The 21,148-nt window shown below is 47.0% G+C and overlaps 1 protein-coding gene across 1 annotated transcript; it reads left to right on the forward strand.

The window, feature by feature from the left end:
* The first annotated feature begins 722 nt into the window (after nt 1-722).
* LOC146197525 (uncharacterized) lies at nt 723-7,945 on the forward strand. The gene is made up of 2 exons (XM_084599416.1): nt 723-1,187; nt 6,430-7,945. The coding sequence occupies exons 1-2, from the start codon at nt 765-767 to the stop codon at nt 7,177-7,179; spliced, it is 1,173 nt and encodes a 390-aa protein (XP_084455542.1). The 5' UTR covers nt 723-764; the 3' UTR covers nt 7,180-7,945.
* The last annotated feature ends 13,203 nt before the right edge of the window (nt 7,946-21,148 follow it).

Raw genomic sequence — 21,148 nt, forward strand, 5'->3', positions numbered from 1 at the left:
TTTGTATTTTTACAGAGTGACAAGTTTTCAATTGTTTTTCATCATTCTCGGAATTCTTTGAGCAGCCGTTAGCTTTAACTCATGAAACCTCAATTAATGACTCCATAGGTTCTTGGATATGTCACTGCACTTCAATCGATCCCCTGTATGTTGATTGTACGAGCCCAGGGCTCATAAACCCATCCTGCGTTTTGCATCAGCTCATTCAAAACCTGTCAAAAAAGCCATCGTTCATTCTGTTTTTAATAATCTCTTAAAGAAGTGTTGTGAGCATTGTATGGAACGAAGCTTTGTTAAACAAGTTGATCGCTTTACGAAAGTTGGTTACCCCTCAGAAGTTCTGACTTCGGTAGCTATTAAGCAGGAAAACTGCCTAAAATATCAGAACACTAGCCACTCCGATAGGCAAGTAGAAAAAAGGAATGTTGTTGTCATGCCATATTTTCATCAGGTGTCGCACAACCATAGAAAAATTGGAAACCGGGTGGGTGTTGACGTTGCCTTTTCAGCGCCTAAAAGCTTGCTAACATGTGCATGTGCAAGAAGGTCAATGGAGAGAACCACGAACTGCGCAGGTGTTCAGTTAGGCACGGGGATGGTTTTGTTACATGTCAGGAAGGCGTAATCTATTCCTTTTCGTGTCTTGCGGAAAGAAGTACATCAGTAAAACCGGCTGCTGTCTTGCCCGAGCCCACCAGGCTAACCTGCCTGGTGGGCTCGGTAGCTGTGCGACAGCGCAGTCTACTAATCCTCTGCTTTTCACAATGCAGGTATTTACCCTCGCACTACACCTGCTTCTCGCCGCTGTGCCGTCTGCAGCCTGCACGTCCGTCTCTCCCGTGACCCTGATGCGCCATGAAGATGAAATTTTTTGTCAACCTGCGCGATCACCATTGTTGCACCTGCCTTCACCGCCGCCAGAGTACGTCATCGAGGATCTTCATTGGCCAGTCCCATCACCAGGAACATCAACACACCTGATCTTTATAAAGAGCATGCTGTCATCACCGCCGCTCTGTGGGCTCGGTAGCTGTGCGACAGCGCAGTCTACTAATCCTCTGCTTTTCACAATGCAGGTTAGTAATAAGTTTTCTCTATTTGCTAAAAAAAACAGTAACTACTTCTTAATGCAGCTGCCGAGCCCTCAGTGCTGCTGTGATATTGTTGCCGAATGTTTGCGTTGTAGTGTCACACCAACGCTCGGTGATTGTCGACGATGACAAAGACGACGAGCGTACGTCGAAAGGCGCGTGCAAAAGAAAGAAGACGGCAGACAAAAGACGAAGACGCAAGAGACTGACGCGCTAGGTAAACGGTCGACCTGAACACCGACCTGAGCTTCAACGCACCCTTACATTTGGTGGAGGCTGCTCTTCGTTCCCTCCTCTCAAGCTGGAGCTTCGCAGCCGCACACTAGCTCGGCCATCCGCTATGCCTGAGGCAACAAGCCAGACCGCCACTCCACACTCGACTGATCCCACCGGTTCCCCTACCATCCTGTGCTCCGGTGGGCTTCGCCAGCGTGACCCCAGCTTTTTCAGTGGCGCCGACGACCAAGATGTAGACGACTGGCTATCCTCCTACGAACGCGTAAGCGCCTACAACAAGTGGGACGACACCACGAAGTTAGCCAACGTCCTCTTTTACCTGACCGATGTAGCAAATTTATGGTTCCGCAACCACGAACCCGACCTACCCACCTGGTCGGCCTTCAAAACGAGCTTTTCCGAGGTGTTCGGCCGCCCCGCTGTGCGCAAACTGCGCGCCGAACAACGCCTCGAAGCCCGCGCCCAGAATCCCGATGAATCGTTCACCAGCTACATAGAGGACATTGTGGATCTTTGTAGACGTGTTGATCCTTGCATGTCCGAAGCTGACAAGATCACCAAAATCGTGAAGGGAATCTCCGACGATGCATTTCACATGTTGACGGCCAGAAACCCCCAAACCGTCGTCGAGGTAGTTCAGCTCTGTCAGAGTTACGACGTCCTCAAAAGGCAACGAGCTTCTACCCGGCGTTCTCTCGTGAACGATCGGTTATTCGTACCTCCGACAGCATGCAGTCTCACTTCTGAACCACCTTCCCTCCTTCCTGAGATCAAGGCCTTTATACGGGAGGAAGTGGCTCGTCAACTATCGCTCCTCCCTGCTTCTGCCGCAACCACCCCATCGATAGATTCTGCACTTCGACGCACCATCCAGGAGCAAGTTGCAGAAGTTTTACCGCCAAGTTCTCAAATTGCGCCTGTGACAGCCCCGTTAACGTACGCCGCTGTCGCCGCCAGACCACCACCCTGCCCTGTCGCGTATGCTGCGCCGTTACCACCGCCACCACCTCCGCCCCGCCCTTATCTGCCTCCTCGACGTCCGGTCAACAATCCATGGCGGACCTCCGACAACCGCCCAATCTGTTATTCATGTGGCGTTCCTGGCCACGTCGCCCGGCTTTGTCGCCAGCGCACGCAGTCATACCGCAATGGCCCCCGCCTGTACAGTTACAACTACAGTTCAAACTTTGAACCTTCCCCTCCCCCTGTCCCTGCCGGCACTTCTACGGACTCATCTTATCCTGACCGCTCCTCCCACTCCTCCCGTCGATCGCCGTCTCCCCGCCGTCGTTCCCTCTCGCCGCTGCGCCGTCGCTCTCCTGCTGGCCCGGAGGAAAACTAACAGCCGCAGTTCCGGAGGCAAGAACTGCGTTTTCCTCAACTTGTGAAAGTCCTCCGTCTTCCCCGACCAACGTTATCGAAGTGTTTGTTGATGGCGTCGCAGTTCTCGCTCTTGTGGACACTGGCGCCGCTGTGTCTGTTATAAGTGCCAACCTTTGCCGCCGACTTCGTAAAGTTACGACGACTGTTTCGAAATTTTTTCTCCGAACTGCCAGCTCACATCGCATTCAACCGCTTGCGGCGTGCACAGCTCGAATTGTCATTCAGGGTGTTTTGTACGTCGCCGAATTTTTTGTGCTGCCTCACTGCTCTCACGAACTGATTCTGGGTTGCGACTTTCTCACTAGTCATCATGCCATTATTGATTGTGCCCGAGCCAGCATCGAATTGTCTCCGCTTTCACCGGCCGCCTCGTCTGATACACCGCTCTACATCGATAAGATAACTGTGGCCGAAGATACTGACATCCCCGCCTGCTCTACCGTCCTCGTGCCCGTTTCCTGCGCCGGCTTTTCTGATTCGACAGTTCTGTTCACTCCGACTCACGCAGCTAATCGTCGCCATTGCTTAGTCCTGCCTTTCGCCCTTCTGACTTTCTGTGGTGGCTACAGCGCCATATACGTCTCTAACCCGTCGCCTTGTCCGTCAACGCTTCTTCGGGGAGAACGTCTTGGTCATGTCGAGTCCTTTGATGACGCTATGACATCTGCCGTCTCAGAAGACCCAACCCCACTGCAACTCGATACTATTGACTTGCCCGCTTATGTACCGAACGACGACTCCACTGCAGCTTTTTCTGGCTGTCTGGATGCCAGCCTTTCAGCAGATCAACGCGACCAGCTCGTCAGCTTGCTGCAGCGCTTCCGTTCCTCATTCGACCTTCCTCGGACATCTTTGGGGCGCACATCCGTAGTCACTCACTGCATCGACACCGGTACGCACGCCCCGGTACGCCAGCGCCCTTATCGGGTATCGGCTGCTGAACGTCAAGTCATCACCGAGCACGTTAATGACATGCTTCAGCGTGGCGTCATCCAGCCTTCGCACAGCCCTTGGGCTTCTCCAGTTGTACTCGTGAGGAAAAAGGATGGCTCTATACGGTTCTGTGTTGATTACAGGCGTTTGAACAAGATAACGCGAAAAGACGTATACCCCCTTCCACGTATTGATGACGCTCTGGATTGCCTTCAAGGTGCCGAATTCCTTTCATCTCTGGATCTTCGCTCGGGCTACTGGCAAGTACCCATGGCAGCTGACGATCGACCAAAAACCGCCTTTGTGACACCTGATGGTCTCTATGAATTTAACGTCATGCCGTTTGGATTGTGCAACGCGCCGGCCACCTTCGAGCGCATGATGGACACAATCCTGTGCGGACTCAAGTGGCATGACTGTCTTTGTTACCTAGACGATGTTGTCGTGTTTTCAAAAGATTTTACGTCACATTTGGACCGTCTCGAGCGTGTGCTAAAGTGTTTGACTGATGCCGGCCTGCAACTAAATTTGAAAAAGTGCTGCTTCGGGGCTCGCCAGCTTCCTATATTGGGACACGTTGTTTCGAAAGACGGTGTTCGACCAGATCCTGCGAAACTCCGTGCAGTAGCTGAGTTTCCACGCCCAACTTCCCTAAAGGAGCTGCGTAGTTTTATCGGGCTGTGCTCGTATTTTCGTCGCTTCGTACACAATTTCGCTTCGATCATCTCGCCGCTGACTGATCTCCTTGCCGGTGACGCCATTCTTTCGTCTTGGACATCCGACTGTGATGAGGCCTTTTCGACACTTCGGCGCCTTCTAGTGTCGCCTCCGATTCTCCGCCATTTTGACCCTACGGCGCCTACCGAAATTCACACTGATGCCAGCGGTGTAGGTCTCGGCGCTGTCCTTGCACAACGAAAGCCCGGCAACCCAGAGTACGTTGTTGCTTATGCCAGCCGTACCTTAACAAAGGCCGAAAAGAATTATTCTGTAACCGAAAAGGAGTGCTTGGCCATCATTTGGGCCATTGGGAAGTTCCGCCCATATCTCTACGGTCGTCCCTTTTCTGTTGTTACGGACCATCACGCACTCTGCTGGTTGTCCACCCTTAAAGACCCATCCGGCCGTCTTGCTCGTTGGGCCCTCCGCTTACAAGAGTACGACATTCAGGTTACCTACCGGTCAGGCCGTAAGCATTCTGATGCCGACGCCCTGTCTAGGCCACCTCTTCAATGTAGCTCTGACTCGACAGCTATCACCATAAGTGACTCATTTTCGCTAGAAATTGCCGACATGCCCAATGAACAAAGGCAAGACCCTTGGATCGCTTCTCTTCTCACGCTTTTATCTACACCTTCTCTGCGCCCAGCTTCACGAACGCTTCACCGCCAAGCTCGTCACTTTTCCATCCGCGACGGCATGCTTTACCGCCGAAACTACCTTTCCGACGGACGCAAGTGGCTCCTTGTCATTCCTCGGCATCTCCGTTCGGAAATATGCGCCGCTTTTCACGCCGATCCTCAGTGTGCCCACGCCGGAGTGTTGAAAACTTACACTCGTCTTCGCCTCCGCTATTACTGGCAGGGTATGTACCGCTTCGTGCGTCATTACGTTCGCGCATGCCAGGAATGCCAACGCCGCAAAAACCCTCCACACCACTCCACCGTTCCGATGCAGCCCTTGCCCTGCCCCAGCCGACCATTCGATCGTGTTGGTATTGATCTTTACGGGCCACTACCAGTCACTCCAGCTGGTAACCGTTGGGTCATCGTGGCTGTTGACCACCTTACCCGCTACGCAGAAACATCTTCCTTACCTTCTGCGTCGGCGCCAGACGTTGCGTCTTTCGTCCTGCATCATCTCGTTCTGCGCCATGGTTCACCTAAAGAATTGCTCAGTGACCGTGGCCGTGTTTTTCTTTCTGAGACCATTGAAGCCCTTCTTCAGCAGTGCCGCATTGTCCACCGTTCTACCTCGGCCTACCATCCGCAGACAAATGGCATGACAGAACGTTTTAACCGCACCTTAAGTGACATGCTGGCCATGTATGTCGCGTCCGACCACTCAAACTGGGACCGGCTTCTCCCATTCGTCACGTACGCTTATAATACTGCCATACAAAGCACGACCGGCTTCTCCCCCTTTTTTCTTCTATACGGCCGTGAACCCACCTCAACTATGGACACGATACTTCCTTATCGCCCTGACACCTCCGAAGCGACCACCGTCTCTCAAGCAGCAGCATATGCAGAAGAATGTCGCCAGTTGACCCGCTCATTTACAACCCAGAACCAAGGTCACCAGCAGTTCCTTCGCGCACCGTCTTGTCCAGCTCCTTCATACACCGCAGACTCCCTCGTGTGGCTTTGGGTTCCTGCCACCCCTTCCGGCCTCTCTACCAAACTTGCTTCCAAATATCATGGCCCATATCGGATTATTTGCCAGACCTCTCCGGTGAACTACGTTATAGAACCGCTTGTACCGACACCGGATATGCGTCGCCGCGGGCGTGAAACAGTGCACGTTGACCGCCTCAAGCCCTGTTACGACCCGCCTGTTGTGTCCACACCATGAGTCGGCAGGATGCCTCTTTTTTCTCCCGGGGATAATGTAGTGTCACACCAACGCTCGGTGATTGTCGACGATGACAAAGACGACGAGCGTACGTCGAAAGGCGCGTGCAAAAGAAAGAAGACGGCAGACAAAAGACGAAGACGCAAGAGACTGACGCGCTAGGTAAACGGTCGACCTGAACACCGACCTGAGCTTCAACGCACCCTTACAGCGTGTTATCCGTCTTCTCTTGCTATTGTCAGGGGATGTTGAAACTAACCCCGGCCCCGACCATACCGACAGCGTACTTTCCGAGCTCCAGAAACTAACTGCCGGCCAAGCTACAGTAATCTGCGATCTACAGGACATTAAAATACAACTGAAGACTACTGAAACAACCTTAAGTGACTTAAACAAACGCATGGACGCTCTGGAATCACGCTACGCTTCACTTTCCACTCTCCATTCCGAAATAGACGCCCTGAAAACTCTGAACTCTGAACTTACCTGCAAGATTGACAAGCTGGAAGCACGTATGGACGATGCTGAAAATCGCTCTCGTCGCAACAACCTCATATTTTACAACATACCCGACACTAACCCCGCTGAAACATATGCAGACTCGGAAGAAACAGTCATTCGCCATTGCTCCACCCAACTAGATTTTGCCATCGAACCTAATCTAATCGAGCGTGCTCACCGCCTTGGACGCCACTCCACTGATCGTAAAAGGCCGATTATCGTGAAATTCACCTCATCCAAAACCAAAGAAAACATCCTTTCCTTAGGCACCAAACTAAAAGGCACTGACTACAGTATTGGCGAAGATTTTTCCCTTCCTGTACGTAACGCTCGCAAACATCTTGTAGCCTTTGCCAGATCGGTAACCGACAAGTTCTCCTTGCGCTTCAAAACTTTACACATTGGTCCCAAACGATACACGTTCGATGAATCCTCACAAACCGTAAAAGAGGTAAAATAGCAACCACCTCATCACCAATCGACAGGCTGTTCTAAACATGCACAACAAGCACTTTCATTGTCAGCGATCTTTACTAACATCCGAAGTTTGATTTCAAAGCGCGACATTATTTCCAATATCGTCACATCATCCTCCAGCAACCTACTAATCTTGACAGAAACGTGGCTGAGTAGTGACGTTTCTGATAGTGAAGTCCTTGCCGACTTGCCCAAATTCCGTGTTTTCCGTAAAGATCGTCCAGATAGAAGGGGAGGGGGGATACTTATTGCAACTGCACAGGAGCTATCATGCACGGCCATTCACCTTTCATCGGATATTGAAATATTATGGGTCTTGTGTCATGCCTCACCAAAGTCAGTTGTGATAGGCGTTTGCTACAGGCCTCCTAGCAGCCCAGACTTTCCTCAAAAACTTAATCACGCATTAAATGAAATTAAAACCAAGCACCCTAACACATGCACTATCCTATTCGGAGATTTTAATTTTCCCAGTATCGACTGGCATAATCTAACCGCTACAGGTAACAGGGATGCTAATGATTTTCTTGACGTTTGCCTTAATTTTAATCTCGTTCAACTAATATCCGAACCAACCCGTGTAACGGATGTCTGCGCTAACATTCTCGACCTAATATTAACGGATAGCCCTGAATGCGTTCATTCTATCACCTATCTACCAGGTATCAGCGATCACCAAGTCATACATGCCGGCTTCACGATTAAACCATCTTCACGCGCAACATGTAAGCGAACAATCCGACTTTACGATAAAGGGAACTATATTGCTATAAATAATGAACTTGTGCATTTTTACCAGATTTCCAATTTAACTTTCATCAAAGATCCGTCCACGAAAACTGGTTCATGTTTAAGAAGAAAATCGAAGATTTGGTCGACAGGTTTATTCCCAACATAAATATACGAACTAACCCTCAAACCCCTTGGTTCACAAACACACTCAAACGTCTTGAAAATAAAAAGAAGCGTCTTTTCCGTTCGGCCAAGTCACGCCCTAGTCAAAACGCTTGGAACAAATATTACGCAGCTGAAAAAACGTATTTATTAAACATTCGAGAAGCTAAACGCACGTTTTTCCATACCGATCTGCCCAAAATGTTGACTACTAACCCTCGAAGGTTCTGGCAGGTCATTAACCCCCAGCACACGCGCACTATTTCCCTCACCGACGCATCAGGTGCTACCATCTGTGAAACTGAATGCGCCAATATGTTCAACACAGCCTTTTCATCCATATTTACTAATGAAACAGATCCGATATTTCCTTCAAACCCGGTTATTATCCAGGATACCATGCCCTCTCTTACATTTTCTTCAACAGGAATTTTGTCACTAATAGAAAACATTAAACTGTCATCCTCGGCTGGAATTGACAATATCAGTGCCAAAATACTGATTAACACCAAAGGTATATGTTCATCCCTGTTGTGCTTGTTATTCACTCAGTCACTCCTCAAAGGTCAACTGCCCAAAGAATGGAAACATGGGAAGGTTGTTCCAGTCTACAAATCAGGTAACAAGAACTCACCGCTAAATTACCGTCCCATCTCGCTAACTAGTATCCCTTGCAAAATCATGGAACATGTCATCTATACCCACATCATGGCATTTCTTGATTCCAACGACTTTTTCCATCCTGCTCAGCATGGTTTTCGCCGAGGTTACTCCTGCGAGACCCAACTTTCTACATTCATTCATGACCTGCATGTTAACCTTGATTCTAACCTACAAACTGATGTCATATTTTTAGATTTCGCTAAAGCTTTTGATAAAGTACCTCATAAACGCCTACTGATAAAACTTTCCCGATTAAATTTACACCCCGATATATTGAAGTGGATTGAAGAGTTCTTAACTAATCGTTCTCAGTTTGTCTCCGTTAACAATGTGAACTCTAACTCACTCTTAGTAACGTCAGGCGTCCCCCAGGGGTCTGTGCTTGGCCCGCTACTCTTTCTAATATACATTAATGATCTGCCCTCAAACGTAACATCTAGCATACGTATGTTTGCTGACGACTGTGTACTGTATCGTGCTATTCTCACCACCGCTGACCAATCTTCTCTTCAAAACGATCTTAATGCTGTTCAAGACTGGTGTAACGAGTGGCTAATGGAACTTAACCCACGTAAGTGTAATCTTTTGTCTATTAACCGTCGCCGTAACCCTCTTGTTTTTCCTTACGTAATCTCTGAAGTTCCCGTACAGCTAGTTCCATCATATAAGTATTTAGGCATAACAATTTGTAGCGATCTTTCTTGGAGTATGCATGTTACTAACATAATATCGTCAGCTAACAGGACGCTAGGTTTCTTAAAGCGCCATCTTCATCATGCTCCCGAACACGTAAAGTTATTAGCCTACAAATCATTCGTCAGGTCCAAACTAGAATTTGCATCGCCCATTTGGAATCCTCATCAAGCTTACCTCATTAGTGCCCTCGAATCTGTTCAAAATCGCGCCGCTCGTTTTATTCATTCATCATATTCTTATGAAATCAGCGTTTCCTCCTTAAAAACAGCATCCGGATTATCCCCCTTATCGCTCCGTCGTCGCATTGCCAGCCTATCTTTATTTCACAAACTTTTCCACAGTCCTATGCGCATCGCACCTTATATTCTTCCCCCCACACGCATATCTCATCGCAACAGCCATCAGCTACAAGTTGCCCGTCCACGTTCACGTACCGTCACGTTTTCAAATTCCTTTTTTCCTCGAACAGCTGCAGACTGGAACGGCCTTCCGGACAACATTGCTCTCATCACTTGCACACCACAGTTCATCGATAGTGTCAAAACTTTCCTGTTATTGTGATTATGTATTTTTGCTCTTGCCACCCCTTATGTAACACCTCTTTTTAGGGGCCTTTAAGGTAATAAAATGAAATGAAAAAAAAAAATACTAAAATAACATTGTGATAATGTTGCGCGTGTGGCTACTACTGGCCGTGTAGTTAAACATTGCAGAGACTGCAAACGAGACGGTATTGAGAGCGGAACTTGTGAACCTATTCTGATTGCACAGTCATCGGGAAAAACCGTGACGCCCTAACGAGGCAGATAATAGAGGCTCATTTGACTGAAAGACTGCCGGAGGGTTGCATTAGCGCACCATCAGTGGCACTATCCCCAAACAAAATCGAATATATCGAGTGGGAAATTCGACACGTGCTTCTAGCGATTGACCTTTTCTCTGTAGCTTTTTTTTGTATATTTTTGTACAAATTTTAGTTGGCAGTCAGCACTTTTGTGTCCTCTCCTCTAATCGTTTGTGCCGTCTAGTGCTATTATGGATGTCCGAAACCAACTGGCCCAACGTATTGTTTTGTGGAATCTTTTAGCATCCTGAGGGACTTTCCTTGACAGATTACCTGACAGCTTTATGGGCAAGGCTGTTCGCAACCTCACTGCTTGTGATACCTATCTGTGAGGGCACCCATCAGAATCTTATAGTAAATCATCTGCTTTGCAGATTATGCACCAAGAGAACAGAGGTAAGAAACAAGGCACCAGGAAGGAACCCGCGCGTTTTAACATTTGGGGGGAGCTAGGAGGTGAGGCGAATCCGCCAGGATCACAAGAGGTTGATCCGGATAAGATTGTAGCTTCTGTAAAGCCCCTTCAATAGCAGCGCTTTCGGCAGCGGTGGATGACACGACTGCAGAAAACCGTACAGTCCAGACTGTATTCAAAGAAGAAATGTGGAAAGCTACTACGTTAGCTTCTCTGACCTTGTTCACAGAACCATCACTGAAATTTTAACATGGCGGGCATACTCTCTTTCAAAATGTTTAAGTAGGAGCGGACACGTTGCTGCCAAAGGAGAACCGCGGTTAACGTGAGCATGAGGTATAGTGACCGTATAGTCAAGGCTAGGAAATAGCCAGGGTGATTTTAACCGCTTGCTTTGCCTTCCAAACTTAAGGCTTATGGCACTAAGAGAACTAAGTTCCAAGTAGGTTAATGTCTCAGATCTCTTTTGGATCCGCAAAACAAAGCTTGCTCAGCTACCGTCTTTGCGAGGCAGCCAAGTTGAATGGGTAACCTTTATAAAATAACAAAGCTAAGAGGTTTCGATAGTGACTCATAAGTACCGCATTGTTGGCTGCCACATTCTCTGCAAAATTTTGACACGTTCAAGCTGTGATTCCGAGCGAGGAATTAAATGTAGTTGGTGCATCATTTAAATAATCAGCAGTGTTTCGTAAAGCCTGACCATCAAAGAAAGGTGGTTTTCCCATCGCTCATTTGCAATTCTTGTGAAGACAAAGACTGACACTCGGGTTCACAGCTTGTCGCTACTGTAGAGGGAGCCAATAATGACGCCCGAAAAGCGCATCCAAGAGTAGCCAAGGTATGTATTTACCGCGAATAACGTCTTCCTATACCTGTACAGAAGACGACGCCGGATTTTTCCACTCATAGAGGCAATCCCACACCTTGAAGGTAATCTTGTACCGGAAGTGGGGCTTGTCAAGCTACCGAGGCTAATCGCTTATTTCAGTAGCCAGTAAACCTTTCGAAACTGTTAAAAATTGGAAAGGTAAAAGGTTTGCGCAAAGTCAGTGACAGAAACTAGTTGTCTAATTACAGACTCATTTTTTTTTCCTTAAAATTAAGCACCTTTTTTATTTCAGAACCTCTAGAAAAAAGTTCTTTATTCTCGTGTGCTCTGTGACATACATAAAAAAATATCAACTGATCAGAAATGCATAATTCAGGTTCATGAAATAGCTATCTGCCGAGACGGCTCTTTTCACAAAGTAGGAAATAATATTAGACGCGTTTGAGCTTGAAATGCGCTCATTGGGCATTTTATAAATTATTTTGTGGCATTCAAGATACCATTAATCATAAAACCTTGTTATTAAAGTATGTTATTGCGTCTACCAGGGCGTTTTTAAGCAGGTAATGGAATGTAGTCTTCAATGTCATTGCCAGCAAGTTGCTATCAATATTCATGTGTCTGACACGAGAGCAGTTTGCCATGAGTAACTCTGAGAAATGTTTTCGGGCCACAGCAGTTTTCTTTTTGAGCCAAGAATCTAGTTGACACTGACAGCACATTTATCGTGTACGTTGATGGCCCCAGCATACCTTCAATGGGGCCTGATATCGAGCGCCTGATTACGAGCGCTAATTTGCTGCTAAATAAATTACAATGCAGACAACGTGCAATGAAAGCATTCCAAGCTTAATACAATTTTCGAGCGCTATCATCCTTGTCGCTTGCATCCGACAGACTGGCCTTAACTTCCGGGAAGCGATCGAAAATGGCAGACCGAACAAGGCCGAGTATTCACGCTAGCACAGAGACACCAAAACCTGCCTGCCCCTAGCTCCAGACTTCTCGGCAGCTAATTACAACCTGCTTTCGATTAATGATGCTCTGAGTCAGTAAGCTTCACTATTTTTCTATGCACTGCTGACATACAAAGTGAGGTGTCTCGTCCGCATCCTTGTCTCCCATGTAGTATACGACTATTTAAATTTCTCTCGCACCTTGCAGAAGTAACAAAAAGATGAAAAAAGAAAACAGGAGGAAAACATGTCTCCTAGGGCTCCGCAAGGCAGATCGGTGTCGATGAGACGTTCGATCATTTGCCGGAGCGTATGCGTTGTGTGCACGCGAATGTGTTTCCTTGCCTATTTGCGGATGTCAACATCTGAGAGCGTTACCTCGAAAAATCAATTTTTACCTCAAGGACGTTGACTAAAGTCTATAGCGGCAATTTTTGAGTACGTATTTCCGAGCAATTTTGCTACTAATTGGATAGAATAATTTTTTTAAAACGGAGACCCTGGCCGAACCTCAAGTTTTGAGTGTTCATGGCACACAAAGGGGCAGGATTACCATAAGGGGAGGGGGGGGGGGGATGTTGCGGCATAGACTTAAATTCCGCCTTTAAAGATATCAAGCGCCAGTGTCAACGGCTTCCTTCCTCGGATCCCTTTGTGGATCCTCGTTCGCATGGATCAACTTTGCAACTAACTCAATCAATTGTACTTTCATTTCTGCCTGCATTATCTCACTCATGTTTTTTGTTTATCATACAGTCGCAAGCTACCGAATCATAGAAAAGATCCCCCCGAGGCAAATATCAGCCCCTCTTAATTAAACCAAGCCATTCCAACTTGCTTGTGTACCCTGTCTGAGTCGGAATGCAAATTTGCTGGATGGTTCGATTTCCCTCACCTTTTCATTTGAAAAAAGAAGCCTGAGTTGGCAACTCGTGACAAAATTTCCGCATGTGATTTCGTGACATCAAAAAAGCCCTGCGAACAATCAGTGCGCGGCCTTGTCAACTGCCAAATACCACCTGCCGAAGGTTTATCATTATAGCTTTGAAGATTCGATAGCATCATCACATCGGCACTTTCTGCAACACCTAACATGTTATATATTTGTGTTCTTTAGATTTTCGATGTTGCGAGAAGTGGAGAAGAGAGCTTGCTTAGAATTTTCTGCATAGAGGTGCTCATAAGTTTGGACAAAACTGTTCATGATGCACACACATACAAAAAAGTGCTTGAATACCTACAAAATGAAACAAGCTACGTGGTGGCTTCAAAGGTTGTGCAGAACGCACAGCGAGGTGTCCGCGTCTCTTCCGCCCCATTAGCAATGGATGGGACAGGAAGGGTGGAGAAGCCTAATTAGTCGGACTTCTATAGCCTACGCGGGCCCGCGCAATCACGCCAACTCATTTATGCATGCGCCTTCCACGGGACGGGGGTCTGCTCACAGTGCTTTTTTATTTATTTATGATCCTGTACGCCACATAAAGGTATGGCAGCAGGGGATAAAAATGGCAAAATACTGCGGAACAACCTCACACATAAATACAAAACGTCTATAAGACATCAAACAGTGGAGTATTCCAGTCGCGAATCTAGCAGAAAAAAAAAAAAAAGAGACAGAAAGAGAGAAAATGGGCGGGGGGAGGGGGGGGGGGGGGGTTATTTACTGAGTTCACGTTGTCAACACTTGCACGAAGTTTGCGAAGCATGATGGGCACATTATGCGAATTTGTCGATACCAGCACCGAATAAGGAATTTTGATATGGCGATATAAGCTTGCGTACGTGAACTTTGGAGTAATTTACGACACCCGCGGGCAAATTATGAACTTGTCCTGGGCTTTGCCGCGAGGCATGGGCCAAGGATTTTGAGGAAATTACCTTATGCCATTGCAGATTAAGGGACGCTTGAATATTCTAAGAATCGAGTGCGACATCATTGCCGTCTGGGCATTATGCGTTGTTGCTAGAAGTAATTAAACATTTTAATTAGTAACGCTAATACGTACTACTAAGTAGTGCAGATAAGTAGTAGTGATAATTAGTGGACTAATTTCAACTGGGTTCATGTAGTATAATGTGTGGTTGATACCCGTTCGAAGGAATGAGGCTGTCAGATAAGGCCTATAAAGTTTAATCCATCTCACCGAACGAAAGGGTAAAACGAGAAAAAGAAAATGGAGACACGGTATGAAAGAGACACTGAACAATGGTAGCAGGGGGAAGCCTCATTTCGCAAGTCGAGCCAACGTTTCGACAAGTGGACTTCGTTTGGGCCCAGACGAAAACAAGACACCTTCGAACCAGACGAAGAACAACAACAGTATGGAGAGTGATGTCTGCTTATCAGGCCGCCGATTTTTTGACAGGCCATTGCATTGAAAAAGGTATAGGCACCAAACACGGCGAACGTCGCAGCATTGCAAGTCACTACATTTAGCGTTAGGGGTAAGAGTAAATGGTGGCGGCAACGTCTGTTAAGGCACCTTTTAAGGAAAGGGAACGAGCCATTGGCAGCCGTCTAGCTGCGCTCTGATACGAGATGAAAATATTCTGGAGTCATTTTTGACAAAATTCACAGTGATCGTCAGCCATTCAAGGGGTGAATACTGAGGGCGTACGATATTTCTGAGAAAAGCACTTGAGATGTCTGCTGTGTCGTTTTGCATAGCTGATGAGGGGCCACTTATATGCTCGAACCTCGCAATTTCGGGTGTACAAGAGCGCACTGTTTGTGTTCTTGCGGATTTTTTGAGATAGCCCACGTTTCTTCATGTAAATTAGGCGGCCATTTGGGAAGAAATCACGAAATTTCCTATTGAATGACTGCATCCGCGTTTGAGGGATGAAGATCGAGCGAGATTATGAGACCGGTGCTGGTTTGTCTACTGTAGTCATGGTGAAATGCGCAACAAACACGACACAAAAGTAAGAGGAACACGTATCACGGGACGAGCGCAATCCTGGTTTACTTATAAATTTGGCATGTGAATGCAACCCTGGGGATGTCAGGGAACAAAGAGGCGACAGTAGCCATTTCACACGCTGTCGTCGTTCCTCTAGTGCTCAGCTCAACAGAGATTGTTTCTGGAAACAAGTTTGCCAGTGTGTTTGACCATTGCATGATATCTATTCCGATAGAATCTAGAGCCGACGCATATATGCCCCTCGTTGGTAGCTCTGGAATGTGAATAAAAAAACTGCCTGCTCTAGGATGAAATTTTTGAACATGCGGTATCTACTTGCTTGAAAGACATATAGTCATGCGATTACATGTCAGTTTTTCAAAAGTGCGATTTATTTAAACGCGAGGAAAAAAATTAGAGATGGTCTAGCCGTGCTTATCACGGATGTATATGCGGACAAATTGTTTAGCATTTTTATTTTGCATTGTTTAGCAATCTCGATTGCTATTAGTGCTGTTTGGAATTAAAGACGTTTATCAAAGTTAAGCTGGAGTTATGCATCTCTTTATTTACAGTTTACTTACATATTGCCGCACCTGAATCACGACGACACGATTGAGCAAACAGGTTTACTGGTCTAGTCTTGATTATGTTTTACGCAAATAAATAAATATAAGTATTTAATTTTAATTAGCCTTATGCAGACATGCCTAGTGTAAATTAAAAATGATTAGCCATGCATATAGCAATAAGCCTCTACTTGTTAATCTTAGCTACAACTCTAAAGTAATATGGCTGTTCGAGAGGCTTCGCAAGCGCACGCAAAATCCAAGACTGCAGCTACTAATCCGCCCGCAGTAAGACCGCAGTATCGAAGCGCCGGCAAGGACCACGTTCCTGAAACGACATCACCATCATCAGCTCGGGCGTACTTTAATTCAGCTGCATTGGCTAGAGAGGATTACTCTAGAAGCCTGCATTAGGAAATCAATAAAGTCAACGCACATTTTTAACGGTGCGACTGAGAGGTATAAGGAGGCCTTGGTCAGGCCTAGATTCCATACGTTTCCAGATTACCATCCGTCCTTTTGGATGATGAGTGAAAGAAGGCACACTGTTTTTGCGAAAGAAATATGGAAAGTTAAACTTTTTACGCATCCGGTATTCTCGATGCTTTAAATTCCCTGTTACTCAGCAAATCCATCGTCGGCGCTGGCGTCGGTGTTGTTGGCGTTGTGAGCGAAAAATCCAGAGCATGCCTAAGGCAGGTGGTATAGTTGGCAGTGACGTGGTAGAGCTCCGATTGGTCGATATATTGTGTGACGTCACAAGACCACATGACACGGCCCGGTTGGCAGGCACTACCAAATCAGGCTTCTGCAGTAGAGGGATGACCTATCACTTTTTCACGAAATTAAGCTTTCTTTATTGATTTGTGCGGTTAGAAATGTCTTTATCCTATTAGCAGTACTAGTGACCTCTATAAAAAATTTGTCCGTATCTTGCGCTTCTTTTAATGGAAATTGTCCAAGCATAAGATATGATGTTCGATTTCCTCCTTTCACATTATATTTGAGGCATACTCTATTAACGACAAAAGCACATATACTAATCGGCTGACGACAGTTGGAGGATATCGCACTATATTATTGATTACAAACTTTTCCCCAAAGTTATTTGCTGCCTTATGCAGCTGATTATCATGAAATTAATAGGCTCACATGAGTGCTGTGGTATCGGAGGCCGGAGACTCCAAACACATGATCCATGTTACACTTTCAGCATTGGAGGAAGCATCAGATGAGGTTGGCCATCCTGCTCTTATTGAACTTTCAAAGGTGTTTCATAAAGTTATCCCGATTCTTTTTTTTGCTGTCGTAGACCAACCAAATATTGGCGACCTTTTTCTATAAGGCCATAAGGTTGTGCTATAGCCTATATAAAGGTTGTCTCATGTAACTTGTGCAAGATTTGAAAAACGAACCACATTTCGGACACGAACCAAATGCATGATGCAGAAGAAGAAGAAGAAGAGAATGAGAAGCTACGTCGGCTTTGCTTACGCAACCTATCGGGTTTAACTAAAGCTAAACCCCAGCTAATTTTTTTAAATCTCGGCTCAAGTTACAGATAACAATCTGCGTACAAGACTAATTGTTTTCCAGGCGCTAACCAAACCTATTTTACTCAAACCGTCTGATCGCCAAGGTTGTCCTCTGTTGTCGTGTTTTTTTCCTGCCTGAACCCCTCTTATAGCGTAGCTATCCTCTGCGCCGCACTGGCTCAATGTGAAATTAACTATCTAGGCGGTAATTCGTAATTCAGAGGTCAGCATATCTAGAGACCCCTCTTGAAGTTAGGGTTATCTTCCTGTACCAGTTCTGTCTAGCGATGCCGGCGCCGATGGTTATACGTCGATTTTGGTTTGTAAACATCTTCAGCAGTTACTTCATTCGGAACCCCATGACTCTTTTTAACTGCGTTCAAAACTATTCCAAATTCTGTCTTAGCTTTGTGTGGCCTGTTCCGAAACAGTTCTGTCATCTTTTCTTCTGTTGCATCAGCTACAGGAGGCAAGACATCGCGCAAGAAAAATTCGGGATTGCTTAAGCTCCTCTTTTAAGGGTACGGCACGAAAGCGTCGATGTCTCCAGCCTGAGGCTTCCGCTTGCGGACCTGTGCACGCACTTTGCTACTCGCTTTATCACTAATCTCTCAATTTTTCTTCCTTCTATTATCTTACGAATGCTCATTAGAATTTGCATAGTAGCTCTCAGCTATTAGATTACGTAGCGTGCCTGACTCGGTATGCAATGGTGCCGCCGGATTGAATTCCAATCTGGCCCTTCCATCTTAGAGCAACAAAACGCGTTGGCAGCTCCTGCCATGTCAAGTAGTCTCGTGACGTCAACCCGACCGCCACTCATTAGCCGGCCATTTCACCTACAATGCCGGATTCTCTGTAGAATAGAGCCTTTAATCACATCGTGTTAAAAGTGGTGTCGTGATTGTTAAGCCACCATGTTGGCGCACGGAAGAGCCGCCTGCCAGCGCTGGAAAGGTAGCAAAATGGGAGGATGGCTGTGCCCAATTGCTCTTGTAAGGGAGGGGAGAAAGAGACGCAACACAAAGGCTGACATGACGAAAAACGTACATCAGTCATACTGATCACCCTAAAATCAAGAAAGAAATTACAAGGGTTCCACGCTGCTGAACCAAATATTGAGAGAAAGCATTAGCTGCGGGTGACCGAGCTTTCTTCTTCTTCTCTTTTTCTTGTTCCTCAGCCCACTTATAAAGCCCCGCTTTAACCAAACCGTATGAACGTGCCTTAGTGGCCTATAGGGGTAACGTGAATGCCAGGGTCCTGGCAGGCTAATTCTGACATAACCGTCCTATGTGAAACGAGAGACCCAAGTTGGCAGCTCCTGCCAGCCCGTGTGTCACGTGAGTAAGACGTGGTTACCGGCCACGCTACGCTGAAGGCTCGAAACCTAGAGTAGTATTGCTTTCGCAATAAAATAATGTTCAGGGTACACAGCCAAATATAGATATTTCATATGTGTCTCCACAGTCGGTCATTTTTACACACGCCATAAGTACAGGCTGTTTCAGGCTTAGAGGTTAACTGGAAGCGCTTGATCTCCGCGATTCGGGAAGCACCGCCGAAGACGGAACTACTGGGGGCAAAAGTTTCAAGGACACGAGAAAAGCTAATGCGGCGTACAGGTGCCACATTATTTGGCGATCTCTTGATTTCGCTAGCTGATGTTACAACATGAGAATCCGTCCTTCAGGCCGTTAAGTCTGGTCCCCGGGCACCAGCTGACAGAGCTATTGGATTAGATTCCTGATGGTGCGTCCGGGACACTTTTGTCCTCCTTTGTGCATTCGAGGAAAATAGCCACGGAAGAGCTATGCATATCACCGGAAACCCAATCTGCGAGTGCGAACGTCTGCACTCATTCCTACAGCCCTTCGAAGTCAGCGGCTATGGGACCGCGGCGCCATCTTGCTCTCATATTTCCTCTAAGTTTGTAACAGCGTATGCATTGCTAAAGTATTCCTCGTCGCATCAATCGTAATCATCGCCCGTGCTTTTGTTTTATTCGGTAATTAAACACTTATGTTCTCCTCGTACTCTGAAAGCACTTCTTTCGTTTTCTTTCGCATTCATGACCGAAATATGGCTGGCCCCTACAATGGAAGAAGCCAATAACAACAAAACGGACACACTTGGCTGTCGGTATGATTTTTAGCAGAGTAGCGGCTTTCTTTTTCGTTCACACCCATCCAGTGCACTACGTAAAAAGTTTCGTTTGCTGTAATCTTTTCTAATGCTGTTGCTTCATTATGCGCTGCGAAGCTCCAGTGGACGATATACGTACGAAATTCACGGGGTGCTCACTTGTCATTGATTAAGCTCCAGGAAGACGAGGCAGAGCCTCTCTTTGTATAAAGCTCAATGGTGTGCTGCAAACACAAGGCGAAGATCAGGTTAGGGCGCGCGACGACAAACCAGAGAAAGGAGGACGTCGGACTTTCCTTTGTTTGCCTCTCCGATCAGGAGTAAGAGTCCAAAAGTTGCGAGTAAGAAATATGCGCACACAAAGCTAGTCTTGGTATGCGAGAAGAGGTAAAAGAAGTAGTGGGATTGGGATGGCGAGAGAGTGGGAAGGGAACTCGATGGTTCGTGGACAACGCAAAAGCATAGCTGGTCCCGTGCACACTTCCAACGACAGGAACGCGCGAACAAGCGGCAGGGTTGGAGATTCGCTGTCAGACAGGAGGCAAATCCGGCACTCCTCGCGCGCGATACCGCATTAGCTATTAACGACACAACTGCGCTTGTTTTTGTTCGGTCACGGCAGCGAGGCCCGAAACACGAGCACAGTCGATGGGGAAACGACATACGAGTGGGGCTATCCTTAGCCTGTAGCCATCATTTTCTGATGCATAGGGCAGAAGTACAATTTGCGTTAAATCATGATTAAGGAGATTTTGTAGCTTACTGGTGGAGCTGTAGAGCTTATTTGCGTAGTAGTGTGCGGCCAACTGTGCAGACTGTTTCACTTCAGTCTTTTAGCATTTTGTGATGCTCTTTTGTGTATTTGTAATTTGCACGCCCAGTAATCGGCCTATAATGGTCTCTCTCCGTAATAAAACATTTTTCCGTTGCATATTTGAATTCCAACAAACACTTGCTGGCGTTAACTTGGATATTCGAAAAAAAAAATGGCAGTGGCTTAGCTCTGGTTAAGCCTGGTAAATTGCGTTAGCAATGGCCGCATGGCTACGCTTGTGTGTTCACTTGTGGCGTGGCTTGTGTGGTTCGATAGTTTGGCTATAGAGTAACACATGACACACAATGGTTACGACTGTTTTTCCGGCGATTCTTCAGCGCGCTGCATTCGCTTAGTAGCATTGCGGCGTTCCTGCGCAGTCATGTGTTCATTAGTAGCCGACGAGGTGGAAGCACTCGGAGAGATACAACGTAGTCGCCGAGCTTCATCTTGTGCACGACGCTCAACACGACGTTCTTCACGTTCTTCCACTGTCTTTCGTGCACGTTGCCGCTTCCTTGCCGCAGCTTGTCGTCGACACCTCTCTTTAGCGGTCTGCATAGCAAAGCAGTCACGGCGAGGCCGAAGCAACGGTTAACCATCCGTTCGGCGCGGCAGCGGCGCCGCTGCAGCGCGCGGGGCTTTAGCACGGCGCGCCGACGGTGCTGCCATTTGGCGAGGCT

Source organism: Amblyomma maculatum, chromosome 3, assembly GCF_055883805.1.
Source record: "Amblyomma maculatum isolate TAMU_Amacu chromosome 3, ASM5588380v1, whole genome shotgun sequence".
Classification (NCBI taxonomy): domain Eukaryota; kingdom Metazoa; phylum Arthropoda; class Arachnida; order Ixodida; family Ixodidae; genus Amblyomma; species Amblyomma maculatum.